Source organism: Diabrotica virgifera, chromosome 2 (assembly GCF_917563875.1).
Source record: "Diabrotica virgifera virgifera chromosome 2, PGI_DIABVI_V3a".
NCBI lineage: Eukaryota > Metazoa > Arthropoda > Insecta > Coleoptera > Chrysomelidae > Diabrotica > Diabrotica virgifera.
The window spans coordinates 30,691,707-30,712,985 of record NC_065444.1 but is presented as its reverse complement, the minus strand read 5'-3'; the positions used below and the strand labels follow the sequence as shown (position 1 = coordinate 30,712,985).

The window sequence follows — 21,279 nt, the reverse complement described above, 5'->3', positions numbered from 1 at the left end:
GGTATTGTAAAAGGTGTCGCTTATGCCTGATATGAAAATATTTGACTATACATATAATACCAACACAGACATGTATTTAAAAAAAATTGGTAAATTAAAGTAGGTATCTTTTCTATTTGAAAATAAGAAAGCAGTACAAAATCCATTCCCAAATTCATCTTTTACTAATACTGTCATAAGTTCAAAGTCATAGGAATTGAGCCCATGAGTTCCATCGATTGCGATAAAGGATTTACCAAACTTAATTAACATTTCCTTTTGGCACAGTATTAAGGAAAATAAGACAAAAATCATAAATGTTAAATTCAGAATGAATATCCATTAGTATGCCCTGTTGTTTGTAAAATAATATTGGACATGAGTCTGTAAGCATTCAACCCAAAAATAAACACTGGTTGCATCATCATTGTACATATACCCATCTTTCAAATCAATGCCATAAGAGAGTTTAATGTTTGTGATATCTTTTCTTGTAAGTAAATTAATTCTTTTTAATTCGCCTCCTATGCTATTATGCTCTCCTGAACAGTCTGAAGTTTACTAAAAAAGTAAAATATAGGTATAGGAGAATCAAACACACTAGTTTGAAATTGTAAACTGTAGTAAATATTCATGAGTAATATTTAAAAAAGTGGTTTAGTGGTAACATTCTTGTTTTAAATTATATTGTGTATATCGACGGCGGAAAGGCAGGACCTCATAACTGAAAAATTTGTATAAAATGAGTTACTTCGGTTTTCGCTTTATAATAAGTGTATCAGCACCTATTAAACAGCTTTTAGAGCTGGGAAAGCCTTTTGGAAGCCTTCCGGAAACTTTCCCAGCTGTAATCGCTGTTTAATAGCTGCCGATACACTTATTCTAAAGCGAAAACTGAAGTAACTCATGTTATAAAATTTTTTCAGTTACGAAGTCCTACCTTTCCGCCGTCGATATGCAAATATTTTACTTACATTTTTGAAGAAAGTCTCAAAATAAACTTTGAAGAGATATTTATCTGATTTTGGTATTTATGTAAGTGCTCTATATCATCCTCGTGTCCGTAATATGTTTTAAAATAGTTTCAATATTTTTAGATACTATTATTCGACTAGTACACCAAATAAACATTTTGCAGGATCCTTGGGATTTTAAAGCTCTTTCTCTATCTTGTTTTGTAAAATAATTTTTTGAGGATCACATACATATACATTCATAATAAGATGTTTCATGTTCTTGTACTGTTCTCTTCCTGTGCCATCCATACAGTGCAAATCTAAAAAAACAACATAACAGGTGATTACATGGGCAGTTATACTACTTACAGCTTACTTTGTATCTAATCTATTATCTAGTATTACTCTATTAGTATCTACCTACATAAAACTATTTTTGAAATCTAAATTTTTGATATCAACATCAACCTTAATACTTAAAAAATAAATAATATGTAATGTGGAAGTTACACGTACCTACCTAAAAGTTTTTGAATTGCAATTTTATCAACTGGAAAAGACTGCAACATAATGAGTTTTAAATTATCTCACAGCACAATATTTATTGTTTCAATTTACATGTAAATAAAATAGTAATAATCCTAATCCCTTGTAAAAGTAAGGTTAAGATTTTTGACTTGACAAAACAGAACTGTCAAATTTAAAACCAAACTGCTATAAAATTTTAAAATTCCCGCTAAAAGGAATCTGGCAACATTGCCGTCGTTTGCTGGACATTTAATCTCTCCCACTAAACAATGCATCTATGGTTCATTCCACCAACATACGACTGTTTTGGATTATCGCGACAACGAATATTTCAGTGTGCAACATAAGAAGTACGAAAGTAAATGGCTCTAATAATTATTCCAATAAACAGCAATGTAATTTGCAATTTATTTTCGTTCTTCATATTTTGCACAATAAAATATTCGTTGTCGAAATAATCCAACACAGTCGTATATTCGTAGAATAGGGTATAATTTCAAAATAAAAAAAAATAGGTCTCTAATAATAGTGCCTTGGTTACAGAGCTATGTGATCATTGAGCATTGTTGTTAAATGGTACTTCGGGTGCCCTTAATACAAAATACATTCTACTGTCGATAGAAAATAGAAAAAATGTTTATTTGACTACTTAAAATTGTTTTTGGCTTAAATATGTGTAACCTGTATAAATAATTATTTTAATGTTTATAGTACTGACTAGGGAATTAAATAACCTTTCAAATGAGCTAGCACACGACCCCTATTCTAAAAATCGACCTGTTTGTTTCCATCATCGCCCATTCTCGAAAAAATATATTCCATAATTTTGCCCCTCACTGTATAAGTGTATAACTAACACATTCACTTTCAGATAATCCATCTAAAACGATTCGTTTTTGTCAACAACAAATGGGTAAAAACTCAAAAAGTCGTCAACTTCCCCTTCAAGAATTTCGACCCCACGTCATATCTGGCTTCGGTTCCGCAAGAAACCATTTTGAGGCACCGGCAACTTTTAGCGAAGAAGAACGAAGAACTGGAAAAATCGACTGACAGCCAACCGGAGAGGATACTCGAGGAGAACGAAGAATGCAGCAGCGAAACAAAGTGCAACGTACAAGATAAGTGTAAAGGGAAGTGTGTTACAGACGCTAACTCTCCGTTGGAGAGTTGTAAGTTGCTAAATGATAGTGATAAAGGGAAGGGGAATAAATTAGCCGATAGAAACAGTAAAGTGAGGGCGAGGTTAGAATCTACTAGTTTAATTAAGACGCCGATCATTGACGAGCATTTGAAGGATTATCACAGACATCAACTGAAGCCTGGCCAAGACGCATTTGATTTGAAGTATCAACTCTACGCTGCAGTGGTAAGCACAAAATAAATATTTATTATTTTATTATTATATACAGGGTGATTGATTAGTGTGGTAAAGCTCAATAGATCCGCTATAGGCTATAGCAGCGGTTCCCAACCTTTTTTCACTGCCGTACCCCTTGAGATAAATTTATTTCAAATTGTACCCCCAAGAAAAAAACTTGCAAGAACATTAATCATGGAAAGTAAATATTTACGAAAGAGTTTTTTTTATCTTTTATTTGACAATAAAGTTATTGTTCCAAACTTAGGTCTATATATATTTCTAGTAAACTTAGTAAATTCTAAATACCAACTGTAAAAAAATAATAACAAAGTAAATACAATGTTTCTTATCACAAAAACATACTAGAATTAGCAAATAAGTTTATTGAAAAAAAAAAGAAATCAAAATTATTCTTAAAACAAGTCAAAACTGTTTTAGTGTGACCCTTGGGCCTGTTTTGTTGCACATAATATTTTGAAATCAATATCAAAGGTTGATAAATACACTCTTAAATCAGGACTTGCATTTAGCTTATTCCTATACTTATTCTTAATGAAAGCATAGGAAGAGAACGATCTCTCAACTAGTTCTGTGTTTGTAAAAGGAAGTAAAACCAGAAGGGCTTTTGTGGTTAAGGGTCCATATTCATCCCTAATGCTCACCCAGAATTGTCCAAGGGGTTTCTTCTTGAACTCGGACTTCAAGGAGGAGTCACTTGAAAGTTCTAGGAGCTTTTCCATCTCATGAACGGTCAATGTAGCAGTCTTGACGTTTTCTTCATTGAAAGGATCTGCAATCCAGTTCTCTCCGTCACCTCGTTTAGGAAAATAATTTCTAAAAGAGTCCTTCAGGTTTGTCAAATGTGTCACTATTTGATGTTTCACTTTGTCAGATATGGGCAGATTATTGTCACTCAAGAAATCATGAAGCGTGCCAAAAACTTCAGCTTGATTGCTTTGAATACATGTTTTCCAAAAATCAATTTTCTTCAGCATGGATTCAATTTTGTCAGCAACTCTGAATACTGTAATTGAGCTGTTCTGTAACTCTAAGTTGAGTTTATTGATCTGAGAAAAAATGTCAGCTAAATAAGCAAGCTTTTGAAGCCAGTCACTATCATGAAACTTGGAGGCTAAATAAAAAGGTTGCTCTTCAAAAAATACTTGCAGTTCACGTCTGAGCTCAAAAAGTCTTGTAAGAACCTTCCCGCGAGATAGCCACCTTACTTCCGTGTGCAAAAGCAACGTGGAGTGAATGCCACCCATACCTTCACAAAGCACTTTGAACAGTCTGGAGTTTGTTGCATTGGCTTTAACAAAGTTGACTACTTTAACTGCTTCATTGAGAACATCATTCAAAGAAGACGGCAACTTTTTGGCTGCAAGACTCTGTCTGTGGATGCAACAATGGCTCCATGCTACGTAGGGGCCACTTCTTTTACGCGCCCCCGAAGACCGATATATATGCCAGACATTGATTTTCCTCCGTCAGTGCATATACCACACAATTTACCCCAGTCTATGTCTTTTTCACAGAAGTAGCTATAAATCACATTGAACACATCTTCCCCTGTAGTACGCTCAGTTAGTGCATGGCACAGCAACAGATTTTCTTCAAACTCCTTGTTGGGATTTACATACCTTGCAGTAACAAGTAAGATTACTAGGGCAGCAATGTCCGTACTTTCATCAACTTGGATGGAAAAAATCACTGTCTTTTAATTGCTGAACCACTTTTTCTTCAATGTACTTAGAAATGTCTTGAATTCGCCGTGAAACTGTGTTGTTTGACAGCGGGATGGAGTTCACCTTACGAACAAAGTCCTGACCAAACATACACTGAACAGCATCTTTTATACAAGGGGCTATCAAATTCTCACCTATTGTGTGGTTTTTACCACTTTTTGCAATATGGTAGCTAATTTTGAAAGAGGCTTCCACAGCATTTTCATTATCTCTAGTAACTGATGCGAAATAAGAAGAAACCACGCCATATTTCCCATAATTTTTTGAAAGTCGTTCAAAATAGGTAATTTCTTTATTTTTGTGCTGGGAGTGTTTGGATTCAAGGTGGCGCAAAAGTAAGGAAGGTTTCATGCTACCATTACTTAAAACTTCTCCACAAACAACACATAATGGGTTTGGACTTTCCTCCTCTCCAGTAAACGAAAAGCCATATTTCAAGTACTCATTTGAATATTTTCGTTTCTTTGCGGAAGTTCCAGTACTAGTACTAGATTTCTGAGGTTTACTATCACTGGTACTCACACAAGAAGAATGTTCTGCTGCTGAGTCCCGGGACGTACTAGGCTTGCTAAGCACCTGACTTGCCGTATCAGTCTGATTTGTTTTAACCGATCCAGTTTTTAACCACTTTTCCATCTTCTTGATTACAGTTAAATCGTTTACAAATCAGTCAAAAACTAACACACACAATAAGCAAGTAAAAAGTAAACTGAACATAAAATCACGTAATGAAGAGCGACAGACGACAGTCAACTACTATGCAAGCGAACTATGCGAGCACTGACTGACGGTACGGTACGGTAGCAGTGCATTGTGATAGTAGCTAAGTGAGTGGAGGAGGGGGAGAGGCAGAGGGCGAACTGACCTTGACGAGCGAGCGTGAGTCAGACCATCGGACGATTCGGCGCGCCAGTACTGTACTGTACTTTTCAACCACCACGTACGTAACGTACGACAAACACATAAAGTCCGCCATTACCAAATATTTTCGGCGTACCCCCAACCAGGTCGTTGCGTACCCCAGGTTGGGAACCGCTGGGCTATAGTAATAGATAGCAATAAAAGTTAATAACAAAAATTTTAGCCACCTTTGATCTTCACATTACAAAATTAGTTAGAATGTTACAGGGTATTCGATAACACAGTGGCAGACCAAACTTATGTTTTTTTTTTAATGGAACACCCTATATTTTATTTTAAGTTCTAAATCCTGTTAGCTTCTCCATCACAAAAATATAAAGGTTTGTTATGTTATACAGGGTATTTACAAAGTTATAACCAATTTTATATGAAAATCGTAACAAGTTCATCTCCCTGTATAAATAAAAATAAGCAAAACAGCAATGGTTTATTAATGCCATATTTTTTTATGTAGTATTGGCAAAATTTTCAAGAATGATTGATATTGCTAATTTTCTTTATGTCAAATACAGGGTGAGTCAAAACGCAAGTACATTATTTTCTCAGTAATTTTAAATGGAACACCCTGTATTTTATAACACTATTGAAAAGTACCATTACCTTACTTTAATTTTTAGATAACATTCCCTATGTCTAAATTTATTAGTTTTCGAGATATTTTCATTTTTTAATGGACCAGTAGCGTGGCCACCCAAATCACCAGAATTTAATAAACTGGACTGATTTTTTTGGGGTTACGTCAATAATGAAGTTTATAAAATACCTCCAACAACAAGGGATGAGATGAAAATGCTTCGTAGAGTAAGTAGCTCATTCAACGATCGTTTTTAGGCGTGCATAAATGTGTTAAGAGGTAATTTTGAACACCTTATGTAATTAAATATTAAAAATATTTTATTAAAAGTAACTTCTAATTTTTTCAAACATGTTTTTTTTGCAAAATGTATTACTGATAAATTATTTTTCGTTCTTTATTTGTTACATTGTTACATTTACATACAAAAGTAGTGTTTAATTGTCTTCACAAAATGTTGTATTTTGTGTTTGTGCATTTTTTTGTAAAATTTATTACTAATTTTCTTTCTTTGTTACATTTACAGCTGGTTCCAAAAAAAACTGATACGACTCTTAAAGCGAATTTTGTAGAAAATTGAGCAGTGTACTTTCTTCTTCTTCGTCTTTTTGTTTTTGGTCTCGCTGCAAGGAAATTACCAGCACGATTTATAGGCGATCTTGATGTAGTTTGGCTCTAAGCCATATCAAAATCGCTGACTATGTTCTTGTAAAAAGCTTTTGATGAGGTGTGAGTTATTGAATATGAGTTTAATTATGTTTATTTATTATATTTTCAAGGATAAATACTTATTATTTACATACTGTCACTGTCACTGCCAAATCTTAAAATTTGTCAGATAACTTCAACTTCAAAAATTGCTGTTTGTTTGTTTTTTTTTTATGATCTGTCTGTCATAATAAATATAATATAATGTCAGACCAATTATACACTGCTCAACATGATCAAATCTTACTAAGAGTCGTATCAGTTTTTTTTAGGAACCAGCTGTACATACAAAAGTAGTTTTTAATTGTTTCAAAAATGTTGCGTGTTGTGGTTGTGTGTTTTTTTTGTAAAATGTATTACTAATAAATTATTTTTATTTCTTTATCTGCTACATTGTTACATTGATTACCGGATTGATAATCAGTAATCGTCAATTGTCAATTCAGTCATGGCTTAAATTTCGATAAATTTAGACACCTAAAATAATTTGGTCTGAAAAATAAAAATATCTCGAAAACTAATAAATTTGGACATAGGGAATGTTACATAAAAATTAAAGTACGGTAATGTTACTTTTCATTAATGCTATAAAATACAGGGTGTTCCATTTAACATTACTGAGAAAATAATGTACTTGCGTTTTGACTTACTCTGTATTTGATATAAAGAAAATTAGCAATGTCAATAATTCTTGAAAATTTTGACAATAAATAAAAAAATTGGTTAAAACTTTGTAAATACCCTGTATAATATAACAAACCTTTATATTTTTGTGATGGAGAAGTTAACAGGATTTCGAATATAAAATAAAATAAAGGGTGTTCCGTTTAAAAAAAAACATAAGTTTGGCCTGCCACTGTGTTGTCGAACAACCTGTAACATTCTAACTAATTTTGTAAAAAATTGTATTTGTTATTGTTATTGTTAGATATTATTTATTTATTTTTTCTGACTTTATATTAACGACGTTCTACACCTTCGGCAAAGAATTAAGGATTTTCATGAAATTTTAGTATGTTATAGTTTACTTCAAAAAACTAAGACTTGATTTTTTAAAAATTGTTTTACCGTGCCGTTTAATTACTATTAAGGGTCAAAGTTAAGTTTTAACATGGGCTCTTATGGGAATTCTTAAAAAGTTAATAACTTTTGACCCAAATTTACGATTTTTAATTATTTGTGCTTAAATTAAAGGTTTTTTTGTAAGGAATAACATATTAAAAAATGAGGATTGTTTACCGTACCGTTTATTTTTAATTTATTTGTTATAATTAATTCCGTAATTTATTCCGTAATTTCCGTAATTTATTATAATTTATTTTTATAAAGTATTCAATACTGAAACATATGATTTGAGTATTCTGCTACAAATGTATTTTTACCAACTTTCGCTAGCATATAAGTTTCTTCCCTTTCCTCTGAGCGGCATACCCCGTAACGAAGGTGTAGAACGTCGTTAAGCTTTGTCCATAAAATTTGTATAATTTTCAGTGACAATAAAGCATATTTCTATTCTATTCTATGTGAAGCTCAAAGTTGGCTATAATTTTTGTTATTAACTTTTATTGCTATCTATTACTATAGCGAATCTATTGAGCTTTACCCACTAATCAATCACCCTGTATAGATATTATTTTATTTAGAATCACAAGAACCACAACGTAGAATCTCCCGTGACCCAGCCGTTTCTGTTTTCTTGAATACGCTTGCGCTTGCGCACGGTCTAGACCTCGGGCTGTGGTTCCTCGTAATGTTAGCCGTAGCTTCAATACTTGTTGATAGCTTATAGTGCGTGTACTTGTTTCTTGGGTAGATTTTCATAGTGCTCGAAAATATGTCGTTTCCTGTCTTTTGGCCCCACGTTTTGGTTCACTTTTATAATTTTTTCAGAGTAAAGTTAGATGTTTTTTTGTTTTTTTTTTTTTTGTCTTCATTATTATTATAGTGGAACAAGCCCTCAAGCTGCGGAAAAGAAAATGTAATGGCATGGGAATCCCTCTCAATGACGAGACAATATTGTACACTTTATGTTTCGCTGATGACCAAATTCATAATAGACCAAATTCAAAATCAAATAGAATATAACAAATGGGGTTTCGAAGTCAACATTAAGAAAACTGAAGCCATGTGTATTGAAGGGACAAAGCAGTCATTACAGCAGCAAGCATTACATTAGACGATGGGGTAGAAATTAAACACTTTGATGAATACAAGTACCTGGGCATGAAGATAACTCAAGATGGAACACTCGATGCTGCTGTAAAAGACAGAAGCATACAGGGTAGAAAAGCCATATCCATGATAAACGGCATTCTGTGGGGCCAAACAATATCTAAAGCGAACAAACAGCTCATATACCTTTGTTACAAATGTTACAAAATTGACTTGACTTTTCTATGATCTTTTAGGCACTAATGTTTAATTTTAGTTGACTTTATTTATTTTTAATAACTTACAACTAAACAAATGAAAAACACTGAATTTATATCTTTTATTTTACAAACTACGATATTTAATTTATGTGTTACACCAGCGGTTCCCAAACTGGGGGGGCGCGCCCCCCCTGGGGGGCGTGAGAACATATCAGGGGGGGCGCGAAATAAGTTGAACATTAAATTAAATTTAGTTATATTTTTCTAAAATTCAATATTAACCGCTTGTCAAACTGTGTCTGGTAGCGCAGAGTAAGCAAAAGTTATCTCAAATACCTCTTTTTGACAACACTGTGCATGAAACGCCGCATTAATGATATGACCGAAGACGTACAAAACCAGGTAGTTGATGCAGTAAAATAATCGCCATTTTTTGCTATTCAGCTAGACGAGAGTACTGACATAGCACAATGTTATCAGTTAATTGTTTATGTTCGGTATATTCAAAACGAAAGAATGAAAGACAAGCTACTCTTTTCTACAGAGTTGGAGACTGGAGACCACAACAAAAGCTATTAATGTTATGAAAGCAGTGTGAGAGTTTTTTGACAAACATGAACTTTCTTGACAAAAACTGATCAGTTTATGTACAGATGGCGCACCTTCAATGCTAGGTTTTCGCTCAGGCTATTTGCAATTAGTAATAGAGTGTGATTGGGATACATTGTTTTATACATCGACAAGCCTTGGCAGCAAAACCCCTTCCAAATGAACGTATGGCTGTCTTAAAATTGTGTATTAAAGTAGTGAAGTACATAAAAAAAGAGTTCGTTGAATACTCGACTGTTTAAAACGCTTTGTGAAGATTTAGAAAGTGATCACAAAACACTGCTACTTCATACAGAAGTACGATGGATCTCAAAAGGAAACATGTTGGCAAGATTATTTGACCTTTGAGATGAAGTAATCACCTTGAAACATCAAAAGCAAAATGAGCTAAACATGGCCTTCAAAAAACATTGTACCCAAGTAATATTGGCTTATTTGTCAGACATCTTTGACTCGTTGAACATCCTCAACCTAAAACTGCAGGGTGGAGACTCAAATATAGTAGTTACTCATTGTGATGGAGGCTTTCCACTTTGGAGGCGTAAAATATCAGCAAATCCCTGAAATTATTCAAATTTCTCTAAAGTAGAGCCAATCTCAGAAGAAACACGCAGAGGAAAGGACATTTATGAAGGATCAAGTTTGAAAATCCAAATATCAAACCATTTGGAGAGCCTAATTGAAGAGTTCCAGAAATACTTCCCAAACACCTGTGACAATTTTATTTACAGAATGTCAACTGATCCATTCCATGTCAACATAGACTCCCTGCATGAATCACTTCAAGAAGATGCTTTGCAAATAAATCCAAATGATTTTTTGCACGATTCCTCTGCCAAATACTTTGTTATAATGGCCAAACCTTCATTTTGGTTAAAATATTTCAAAGTGTATCTTAGTGTATCACGGGAAGCTCTTCATTTATATTTGCCTTTTTCAAGTAACTATTTGTGCGATTTTCAACACTTGTGGCAATTAAAACAAAGTATCGGAATAAACTTGATGTTGCTAGTGACTTGTGCTGTGCACTTACTAAAACTCAGCCTAGGAATCCTAGTAAATAAAATGCAAGCACATTCATCTCACTAAGCAACATAATCTATTTTTTTTTTATTAATAATTTTTGTATTTTATGGAAACTGATATTGTTGTATCTTATGGCAGAATAAATAAATGTTTTGTTTTCAAGCTAATACTTATTTGTTTTTGTTTTGTTCCTATTTAGGCGCATACAATTTATTGTAAGGGGGGGCGCGAGAAGCTTTCTTTAAAAAAAGGGGGCGTGGTACAAAAAAGTTTGGGAACCCCTGTGTTACACCAAATCTACTAATTTATCTAATTGCTAATTCAAAAATACCGCGCCCGTTACATATCAAAGTACACCGACGGTTTTCAAATTCACTTACTAATTCCAAAAACCCCTATTTATACATTATTACAATGTTCCAGAATAAGAAAGATTATTACGGAAAAATTCATCTTATTCTAGAATAACAATCGAAGGGTTATTTACATAAATATCAAATAAGCATTTTCTAGAATGAAAAAGAAATATCTATAAAGAAATATGAAAAAGAAAAAAATAGTGAAAAAAAAATTAATATAGTTGTATTTATTAACATAGTACGTAGGCATTGTTATTTGTAAGCTTTATTTTTTTTATTTTTTATTTTTAAGTGTATACTGGACAATTTTATACTTATGAACGAAGAATAATAATTTTATATGTAGTTACGTGGCTAAAGGTTCTGAACCAAGGCCAGAATAAAATAATAAAAAAAAAGTAGTACCATTTAGGTACCAGTTACTATGAAGTACCATTCTAGTAATCATTAACTTTTAACAAAGTATTAATATTTTCAGTGTCATTCTGGAATGCTTAATGGTGGTCATTACATTTCCTACGCTTGTAATCCCAATGGCCATTGGTACTGCTACAATGACAGCTCATGCCGAGAAGTACTTCCCGATCCCGAAATAAATAGCAATAAGTCGACGCTCTCTCTGAGCTCAACTACCTCCAGCAAACCCTCCTCTTGCACGCCTTTGGCCAAAAGAAAAAATATCAGAAAACTCAGTTCTGGTAGTATGGCTTCGGAAGACCTTGAGAAGAAAGAAGGTAATGTTAATATGAGTTCGACCGAAACTTTGAGCAGTTCCAGATCGAACTCTGTGGGTTCCGTGGATAAGTTAGGAACGAACGTGGACAGCTACAACGAAAAGTTGCTATCGGAGTCTCCGTACAGTAGTAGAAAATCCCTGAATAATTATAAGTGTCCCTATCGGGATGTCAAAGTGCCCAAGATCGACACTAGTACTGCTTATATTCTGTTCTACGAGAGATCAGGATTAGACTACGATCCGTATTTACCCAAGGTAAGTGTGTAACTTTTAACAAATTCAGTTGTTTTTACTATTTCTGTGTTTTTAATTATCTTGCAAGTGAATCTAGCCAGTACTGGTTCTGTAATTAAACCTACTCAAAGCGCTTTAAAACACGCTTAAAAAAATATTCTAACACTTATCACTAATAATTTAAAAATATATATCTCAATATATAGAATATAGAGCATATCTAGCATAAGAAGTACAAATACTTGAGATACAATTTAGGTAACAATTTGAAGGAAAACGTTTAGTAAACCATCCAATAATTTAAAGTGATTGTAGCTTATGACTTTGACAATGTTGCCACGATATAATGCCTTTTAGTTTGGTGTATTGTTAGTCAATATTTTTTCACTTCTTCAAAAAATCTTCTCACTTCTTGAAACAAATTTGCCAGAGGCTGTTTTTCTAACTTTTTTTCGTTCTCGCTAGTATCATTACATCATCCGCGTACTAGTGATGTTGATTATAGTTACTTTCGAGTATTCGTTACAAATCGTTACTTTTGTATAAGGTAATCCTTTACAGTATTCGTTACTTTGATTACTATGATTACTTTTGTATTTGAGTACCGGTAACCATTATCTAGGATCGTATTTCTCAGTAGGTAGCTATTTTGTATAGGTATTCCGATACAACAACGATCTTCACCGATCTGTTTAAGGGATAAAATTATTTGATTACTATGATTACTTTTGTATTTGAGTACCGGTAATCATATCTAGAATCATATTTCTCAGTAGGTAGCTATTTTGTATAGGTATTCCGATGTAATAACGACCTTCACGAAGTACGAAGTAATTATAGGTCTGGATCCCGCGTATGAAAAAAGTTGATTAATAGCAAGCTGAAAATTTGTTAATAGCTTAAGGGTGTCTAGTCGGATAAACTTTTATACATGGGAACACTGGAACAGGGGCAGTTTTAATTGTGGAACTGGTTAAAAATTTGGAACGGTCAGATTACGAAAACGGCACATTTATTTTGTCCGACAGAATAGACTTAAACTCTCCGAACATAGATTAAACTCTCATGCAAAAATCAGACTGCTATTTATCACCTGTCATAATTCCTGTCATTTGACATATTCTACATGTTCCACTTATATTATTAAAACGCCCATTTGGTGATAAATAGCAGTCTGATTTTTGCATGAAAGTTTAATCTCTGTTCGGAGAGTTTAAGTCTGTTCTGTCGGACAAAATACATGTGCCGTTTTCGTGGTCTGACCGTTCCAAATTTTTAACCTGTTCCACAATTACAACTTCCCCTGTTACAGTGTTCCCATATACAGTAGAACGTCAATAATCCGGATTAATTGGGACCGGACCCCATCCGGATTATCAAATTTTCCGGATTGTCGAAATTACCTCAAAAAGGCCAGTATACACATTAAAGTACAATAAACGTTTTAAAATTTTATGTTTTCTCTTGTACAGTAAAGTGTCTACACTAGGTTCGCTTTCAAGATGCAGTAGAAATAAACAAACCAAGACATGTTAAATGCTACTAGGAGCACTCCCGAATCATAATTTACAATGTATAAACTTTGGAAATCATGATTTGGGATTTACAATGTACATATATACATTGTAAATTATGATTCGGTTGTGCTCCTAGTGGCATTTAACGTGTCTTGGTTTGTTTATTTCTACTGCATCTTGAAAGCGAACCTAGGGTAGAGGTGAAATTAATCAAAACATGTGTTTATGTTTAAACACTGTATTGTAATTAATTTATAATAGCAGCATGTGTACAGTAAAAGACACTAGTTGGGCTTTTAAAAAAATATTTTTGAACTGCGGTAGAGGTTCGTTTTTCGCAGGAAGTTCTTAATTTATTTTAAAAGAATCAGATATTTTTGCTAGATACAAATCCGGATTATTGACGGTCCGGATTATAGACGTTCTACTGTATCAAAGTTTGTCCGACTAGACACCCTTAAGCTATTAACAAATTTTCAGCTTGCTATTAATCAACTTTTTTTTCATACGCGGAATCCAGACCTATTAGAGTAATCAAAGTAGATACAATAGTCGTTACTCGCTCTGATACGATTGGTACGAAGTAATCAGTGTAATCAAAGTAGATACAATAGTCGTTACTCGCTCTGATACGATTGGTACGAAGTAACGAAGTAATCAGAGTAACCAAAGTAACGATTTGCCTGTCTGTATAGTAATCGTTACTTTCGGTATTCGTAAGTAACAAGTACTTTGTAACGAATAGTTACTTTTTCAACATCACTACCGCGTACGCTATGTACTGTTCCTGTTTGTGCTCATACTTGATCTTACGATTTGTTCTAATACTATTCACTTTAAACCTCTATAGCTTTGTTTCATTGTTACCCTATTTCACGTGTTCCTAAGTGTTATTCTAACTAGCTCTATAAAGCTTTTCTGGTATTTTCAATGTTCTCGTGGCCTTATATAATAGCATCCTTCGGATTAAGAAGGCGTAGTATGCCTGTTTAAAATCGATAAAAATAACATATGTGATCCTAAGTTTTGTTTGTAGCTATTATTTTGTATTAATTTAGAACTTATTTGATCATTAGTCATTCTTCCTGGTCTAAACCCTCATTGGTATTCTCCTATGACCTTGTTTTTTTTAACTCATTAATCTTTTTCTAATCATTTTTAAATAGTCTCATAGTTTTCGCACTTCGTTTTGACGCCTTTTTTGTAGATAGGACCAATAAGAGCGCTAATTCCTTGTTTCAGCATTTCCTCCTTTTGCCAAACTGCTGACGCCAAGCGGAATATTCTTTCTTTCAATCTTTCGTTGCCTTTCTCCTGTCCTTTTGTTATTTTTCATTTAGGTCACTTTATTCTTTCTTTAACTTGAGGTATTAAACGAGCTATGAGTTTCCGAGGTAACGCTATCGAGTTGTTGTAGTTTTATCGATTTTTAAGTTTTTGGTATCTAAATTTATTTTACAATTTTTTTGTAAAAAGCAACATATTTATTGTGTAAAATTTAGTGTGAAAATCAACATATTTATTATTGTTAAACAAAAAAAAGCATAAAACAAAAAATATCTCAAAAGCGTTACCTCAAGAAGTGTCTAAAGAAAATCTGTGCAAAATTTCAGGTAGATTGGTCAAGTAGTTTTTGAATTACAATTTATACCGCCTTTGAAAAGAGCAGTTTTGAGAAAAACGCATTTAAAGTTTTGACAACTTTTATTTTCAATTCCATTTTTGTCTGTCATATCGTAAAGTGATGCACACCGAAGTATGTTTTTGAATCGCGGAGTAATTTACAAAAGAAAAGGGGAAGCGCGCTGGCGCGAAGTTGCTGCAAAGCGAGTCGAAGGTAGGGATATTAAACATGCTGTATTTCCGGTAATTTTGCTCTGGTCAATCTAAAATTTTTAGAGAGTATTGTTAAAGTTATGTTCTTTAATTTAAAATAATAAAAAACCGAGAATTTAAAAATTTTCAGATCATACCCCCCTTAATAAAATATAACTCTTTAAAATATTAGTGTATTCTTCCGGCTGCTATAGCCCACTATTATATTTATAAATGGGCCCTCTATCCTTCATCTTTTGACAGTGTTGTCACATCTGATATGACGATATGTTCAAATAAAGATGACCATGATTTGTAGCAGACCATGTCGCACCCTCAGTAATATAAGGCCTCAACTCAAAATTTGTGTTAATTGTGATTTTGAATGATATGGGCACAAAATGAAATTCTCTACCGGTTAGCATTGACAGAGGGAGAAAAAGAACATGAATGGTTGGGTAAATATATGTATGCCTCTCTCACACTCTTCCCGGCCACCTCTGGTTCTTACTGCTACAAGGGAGCTATCAGTAACATGTTTTTCTATGACGAAAATCCTGGTTAGTTTGTGTTTTAACATTCTGTATTATATAGAATAGTTTTTAGTTGAGCCGTTATATTATGCAAAATATAGTAAATAAATGGGTCTAATTCATAATAGATCGTTATTTTGCATAAACAGTGACAGGGCATTAATAATATAAGGGATCAAATTTAAACAGTTTCTTATTTCTGTTATGTTTTTTGTACTATATGGGACTAACTTGAAAGTATTTTTTTCAATTACATGTAATTAATGGAATTTATTTATATTATTTTTTTTTCTCATCGCTATTTATAGTGCAATTATAAAATAACAAATCTGCCAAATTTCACATTTATTATAACTAAAATAATAAGCATGTTATTTGAAAAAATAGCTATAATTTTGGAAACCAGAATCTTTAAACGCGATTTCTCAAAAATCTACTTTTTTGAATTGTGTCTCTATATTACTGAGGGTGCGATGTGTACATTGTAAAGACATGGAACACCTTCAAACACCAATATTTTGTTCCATGGAGGTTCATTCGAGCCACAGCCACCTTTACTTTACAAGCCATGAAGTGAAAAAGGCAACGTCGCAATTGATGACGTCGGTAGTCTGATTCTCGGACTACCGCTTTCGAAACCACGATTTTAAATATATAGTAAAATATAATATAGTATTTTTTTAGTCGAACAGGAAAATATATTAATTAGAAGCTTTTACAAAATCAAATTAAAAGTAAGTCCTTGTAAGTAACGTTTATTATACAAAAAAACCAATGACAAGAATATGTGTAAAATACTTTATTTTAAATAAGTAATATCTTATTTTTAATTATATACAAAATATCGCTACAAATAACTATAAAAACAATTGCTCACAATGTTTGATGTGCGTTGTTGGGGTTTAGAGTAGATAATTTTCGTTTTTGTGTAATTATTTAAAACAATATTATACAAAATTTTTATAACAGCAGAATAAACTTTGAAGGCATTTTCTCCACATTCACGCTAAAATTCTAAATTTAAGTGAAATCCTTCATGCTGTTGTAAACTGTATTTCATTACCAAAGATGATAATAACTTCAGGTGACAATTGTTTTGCAAAAATAATTTTTTAGATTGGGATTGTTAATAATAAATTCAAATTAACTATTTTCTATGGCTTATTTGTGGCTTATTTCCCATAGAAAATAGTTAATTATAAAAAATGCCACAAGGAAATAGCTTCAGAACAACAATAAATTCAAACGTTGAAAAAAGATGATAATAAATAAATTTTATTGAATCCGTTGCTAAGCACAAACCATCCCTTTGCAAATAATCATAGTAATCTGCTCCAGTTGTCTCTCCTTTACTGCAAAAACAAGCTGTTTGAACTAGAATCATCTTAATAGCATACCTTTTAATGTTCTTTATAATTTGTAGCACGAAATGAGAACTGATAGACTTAGCCGGTCTACCATTAGATGTTTCCAAGTTTCAACTTCATGGCTTGTTAAGTAAAGGTGGCTGTGTTCTAGTCTATGTTTACATTGCACTAATAGTCCAGGAACCGAAGCATTTCACCTCGCAATTTGTACAGAATGGATCGATTTGCTTGAAAATTTGAGAATAAGTAGTGGATAGTTCAAAGATCAAAATCTATATGATGCTGAAAGGCGCTTTTACCATGGGGTCGGTTGCCACCCCATCTTAGGGGTGGAAATTTTTTATTATATTTTGACTGCAAAAGTTGATAAAAACATTCATTCTAAGCAAAAAATGTTCTATACATTTTTTTGATAAAATTAATACTTTTCGATTTATTCGCTATCGAAAGTGTTAGTTCTATATAGAAAAAATCAATGTTCTTCGATATATACTCATTTACCATTCACTCAATTTTTGCCATAGAAAAAAATTTTTCCAACCAAGTTCTTGGGAATTAAATAACCTACAATTTCATATAACAACATTTTTTCGTATATCTGATGCTAATCTTTCTATTTTGAAGAAAAAGGCATTTTTTTAAAAACTAATCATTCTAAGACAGTCACACTTTTAAAATCTATTAATAATACATAAATAAAGAAGAATTAATAAGGCCAATGACTAAAAGTAAAGCTAACTTACATTATTATGCCTCCAATTGGATTTCTTTTTTTTTTTGAAAAAAATATATTGAAGTTTTTAATTTTTAATTTTTATCTTAGAAAGTTTGTTAAAAAATAATTTTGTAAGTTTTTATAAGATCTATAAGACGATTAATACCAAATCCTTTTAAAATCCTCAGTCGCAAAAAGTGGTGACTTTGAAAGGGTTGGTAAAGGTGATTTTTGCATGTTATTACAAGTTTTAATTGTCAATAGCTCACTCAATTTTTACCGTAGAGAAAATTTTTTCAAAGCATGTTCTTGGAAATTAAATAAGCTACAATTTTATATTAAAACATTTTTTTTTGTATCTCTGATGATAATATTTCTATTCTGAAGAAAAGGGAATTTTTTACCAAATTTCAAAAATTCGATATTTGCTTGTAACTCCATTTTTTTAAAAACTGATCATTCTAAACCAGTTAAACTTCTAGAACCTATTAATAATACATAAGTAAAGAAGAGGAAATAAGGTGAATGGCTAATTTTAATCAGGGTGGTGATTAGGGGTTTGCTTTCGATCACTTTTTCGCTGAAAAATATTGGGTCTGACATTCTTTTCATTATAAGCCACCTAATTTTTGAGCTAAGGACTTTTTTTATTTCTGAAGATAGATATTTTTAAATACTTCAAATTAGTTTAAACAAGTGATCCTCGAAAAATGCATAGTTTTCCCGTCTTTTGACTTTGAAACTACAATATTTATCATTTGCCGAAGAAGACCTAACATATAATAAAGTATAGATCGACTACTATTGGTCTTAAAGAAAATTTAAAAAAACGGTTTTGTTGATTTTTTCAATAGGTACATTTCTTTTAAGCAAGGTTGTTTTGATAAAACCAAAACTTTTTGAGTTATTTGCAGAAAACTGATTAAAAACCTTAATTTTTTTAATATAAAACTAACACTTTCGATAGCGAATAAATAGAAAACTATTAATTTTATCAAAAAAATGTATAGAACATTTTTTGCTTAGAATGAATGTTTTTACCAACTTTTGCGGTCAAAATATAATAAAAAATTTTCACCCCCGACATGGGGTGGCAACCACCCCCATGGTAAAAGCGCCCTTTGGCATCATATAGATTTTGATCCTTGGACTATCCACTACTTATTCTCAAATTTTCAAGCAAATCGATCCATTCTGTAAAAATTGCGAGGTTTTGTCCTATTTTAAGCTTCATTACTTGGACTATAATAAAGAACTTATTAAATGATAACACATTTTTCTTATCAAAATGTGCAATATACTTTTATTGACTTAATTGTTAATATTTTTTAGGTCGTTCCCAATGGCAAGGAAATGCCTCTCGACGACCTCGATGAAACTGACTCGGAGTTACGAAAACAAATATGTTCGATCCAGTAGCGAAAGAATTTATGAAGCGAAGGTCTGCTAGTTCAATATGTTGATTTGTTTTTTGGGTCAGCGATTAGTTCCCAGCTTAAGTACTAAATATTTTATTTCCTGTAAATATTTCGTTGTTTTTAAGAAATTATTTATTATTTATAATCAACCGGATTCAATACATTGCTTGATAGTCGTAACTATCTGTACTATTTCTAAAGAAAATCTTGCAATAAAAATTGTCTTCTGGATAGTCCAGACTGTGGGTGAAAAAACCTGTTATAATTCAGGACTTTTTTAACCTATTAGGCGTTGTAAAGGATGATGTCAGGAATGACTTCTGCTAAAATGTAACAGTTATAAAATTTGCAATTTTTAGAGATTTCTAATTCTGCAGCTTAAGATATTCATTTTAGAGAAAAAGTTGCAAATAGAAAGTTGTAGCAAATTAGAAAACCTACAAAACAAAGGTCCAAAATGGTCGTTTTTGCAATTGCATTAATTATTGTAATAATACCTTGTTTTTTTATTTTTTTAAGGTTGTCAATTAAAGATCTTCTCATTCCAAACATAAAAAAATTGTAAAACCCGATCGGTTAATTGGTTGTTTAGATATTGTAAATTGTTTATCCCGGGAAGTCAAAAATGTCGAAGGCTACAACTTTTTGCAAAAAAAATGCAAATTTTACAACTAAAAAACGTTATCTAACCTTATAAAATTCTAATGAGACAAGTCACGCCGTGTGTCCGGTACGGTTTCGATATGTAAACATTGAATGACGTTTGATAAACGTCATTTTATTTTGTTATATCTTTTTTATAGCCGCTCCAGAATGACTGAATCGAATTAGCTAATTTCGATTTTAAAATATTTGTAGAAGTCCAAGGAAGATTTAGAAGGTGAGAAAATGTGATGAAATTGTAAAGAAAATACTAAAAACAATATATCATTGTCATATACACATAGTTATTTTATACTCCTTTAGATTTACGTCACTAAAACTGCGGCTAACTTCGGGTCTATTTACTTAATTACGTTTCCCGTGAAATCCATGCCTTTGGAACTTTGTTTGGTCTAAATATGGTAGTTAGAATTGTTTCATTAAATTTATAATTATTAAAATGTATTGCATTAATGCACAATCTTGAGTTTTTAACTTTATCGCAGAGAAAATGTTGAAAAATATTTTTTATTATTGTAAGTAAATAATATTTTAAAATTATTTTCAACGAAAACATTTCGTTTATAAATTCGCAAAAGTGTGTGTGTTATTGCGTTGCCGCTCCTGCAATACTCAGATAAGATTTATCGATGGATTCTTATGTAATTGTTTCTTCTGAATCCAAATCTGAAAACGGCATTTCGATATTTCTAACCGTCTTCGAGATAATCGACTTCAAAGTCTAAAATGTGACGTCACAATCGTTTTATTTTCTGCCGACACACTACACGTCCAGCTGAAATCGTTGCTATTAAGTAGGCTAGTTTTTTAATCTCAATTTGTTAAGCAAAGCATAGGTTATTTACATTTGAGTTTGACACTTCGTGAATGTCAAACTAAATTTTAAATTAAGTATTAATAAAACATCAATGATTGATAGTGAATTTAATTATTATATAAAATAAATAAGATGTTCAAAAATACAATTTGAGTATATTTTAAAAGCAATAATTATTTATTAACAGCATCAAAAAGGTTTATACGGGTATACGGCCTCCTTATTAACTAATTAGTAATTTTTTTTTGCCAAATTGGCAAAATTATTGACTAAAATCACTAACCAGTTGTGTCTGAGTTAGCGAACCCACAGTATATGAAATAA

General features: G+C 32.2%; 1 protein-coding gene across 3 annotated transcripts in view; it reads left to right on the top strand.

Annotated features, from left to right (window-relative positions):
- Positions 1-21,071, top strand: part of LOC126879484 (ubiquitin carboxyl-terminal hydrolase 32) — a 249,433-nt gene extending 228,362 nt beyond the window's left edge. For all 3 annotated transcript variants that reach the window (XM_050642522.1, XM_050642523.1, XM_050642521.1), the window contains exons 20-22: positions 2,335-2,832; positions 11,619-12,131; positions 19,390-21,071. In XM_050642522.1, coding sequence (XP_050498479.1) covers positions 2,335-2,832; positions 11,619-12,131; positions 19,390-19,476 — 1,098 coding nt within the window. In that variant the 3' untranslated portion in view covers positions 19,477-21,071. The remainder of the gene's footprint in view (positions 1-2,334; positions 2,833-11,618; positions 12,132-19,389) is intronic.
- Positions 21,072-21,279: the final 208 nt, after the last annotated feature.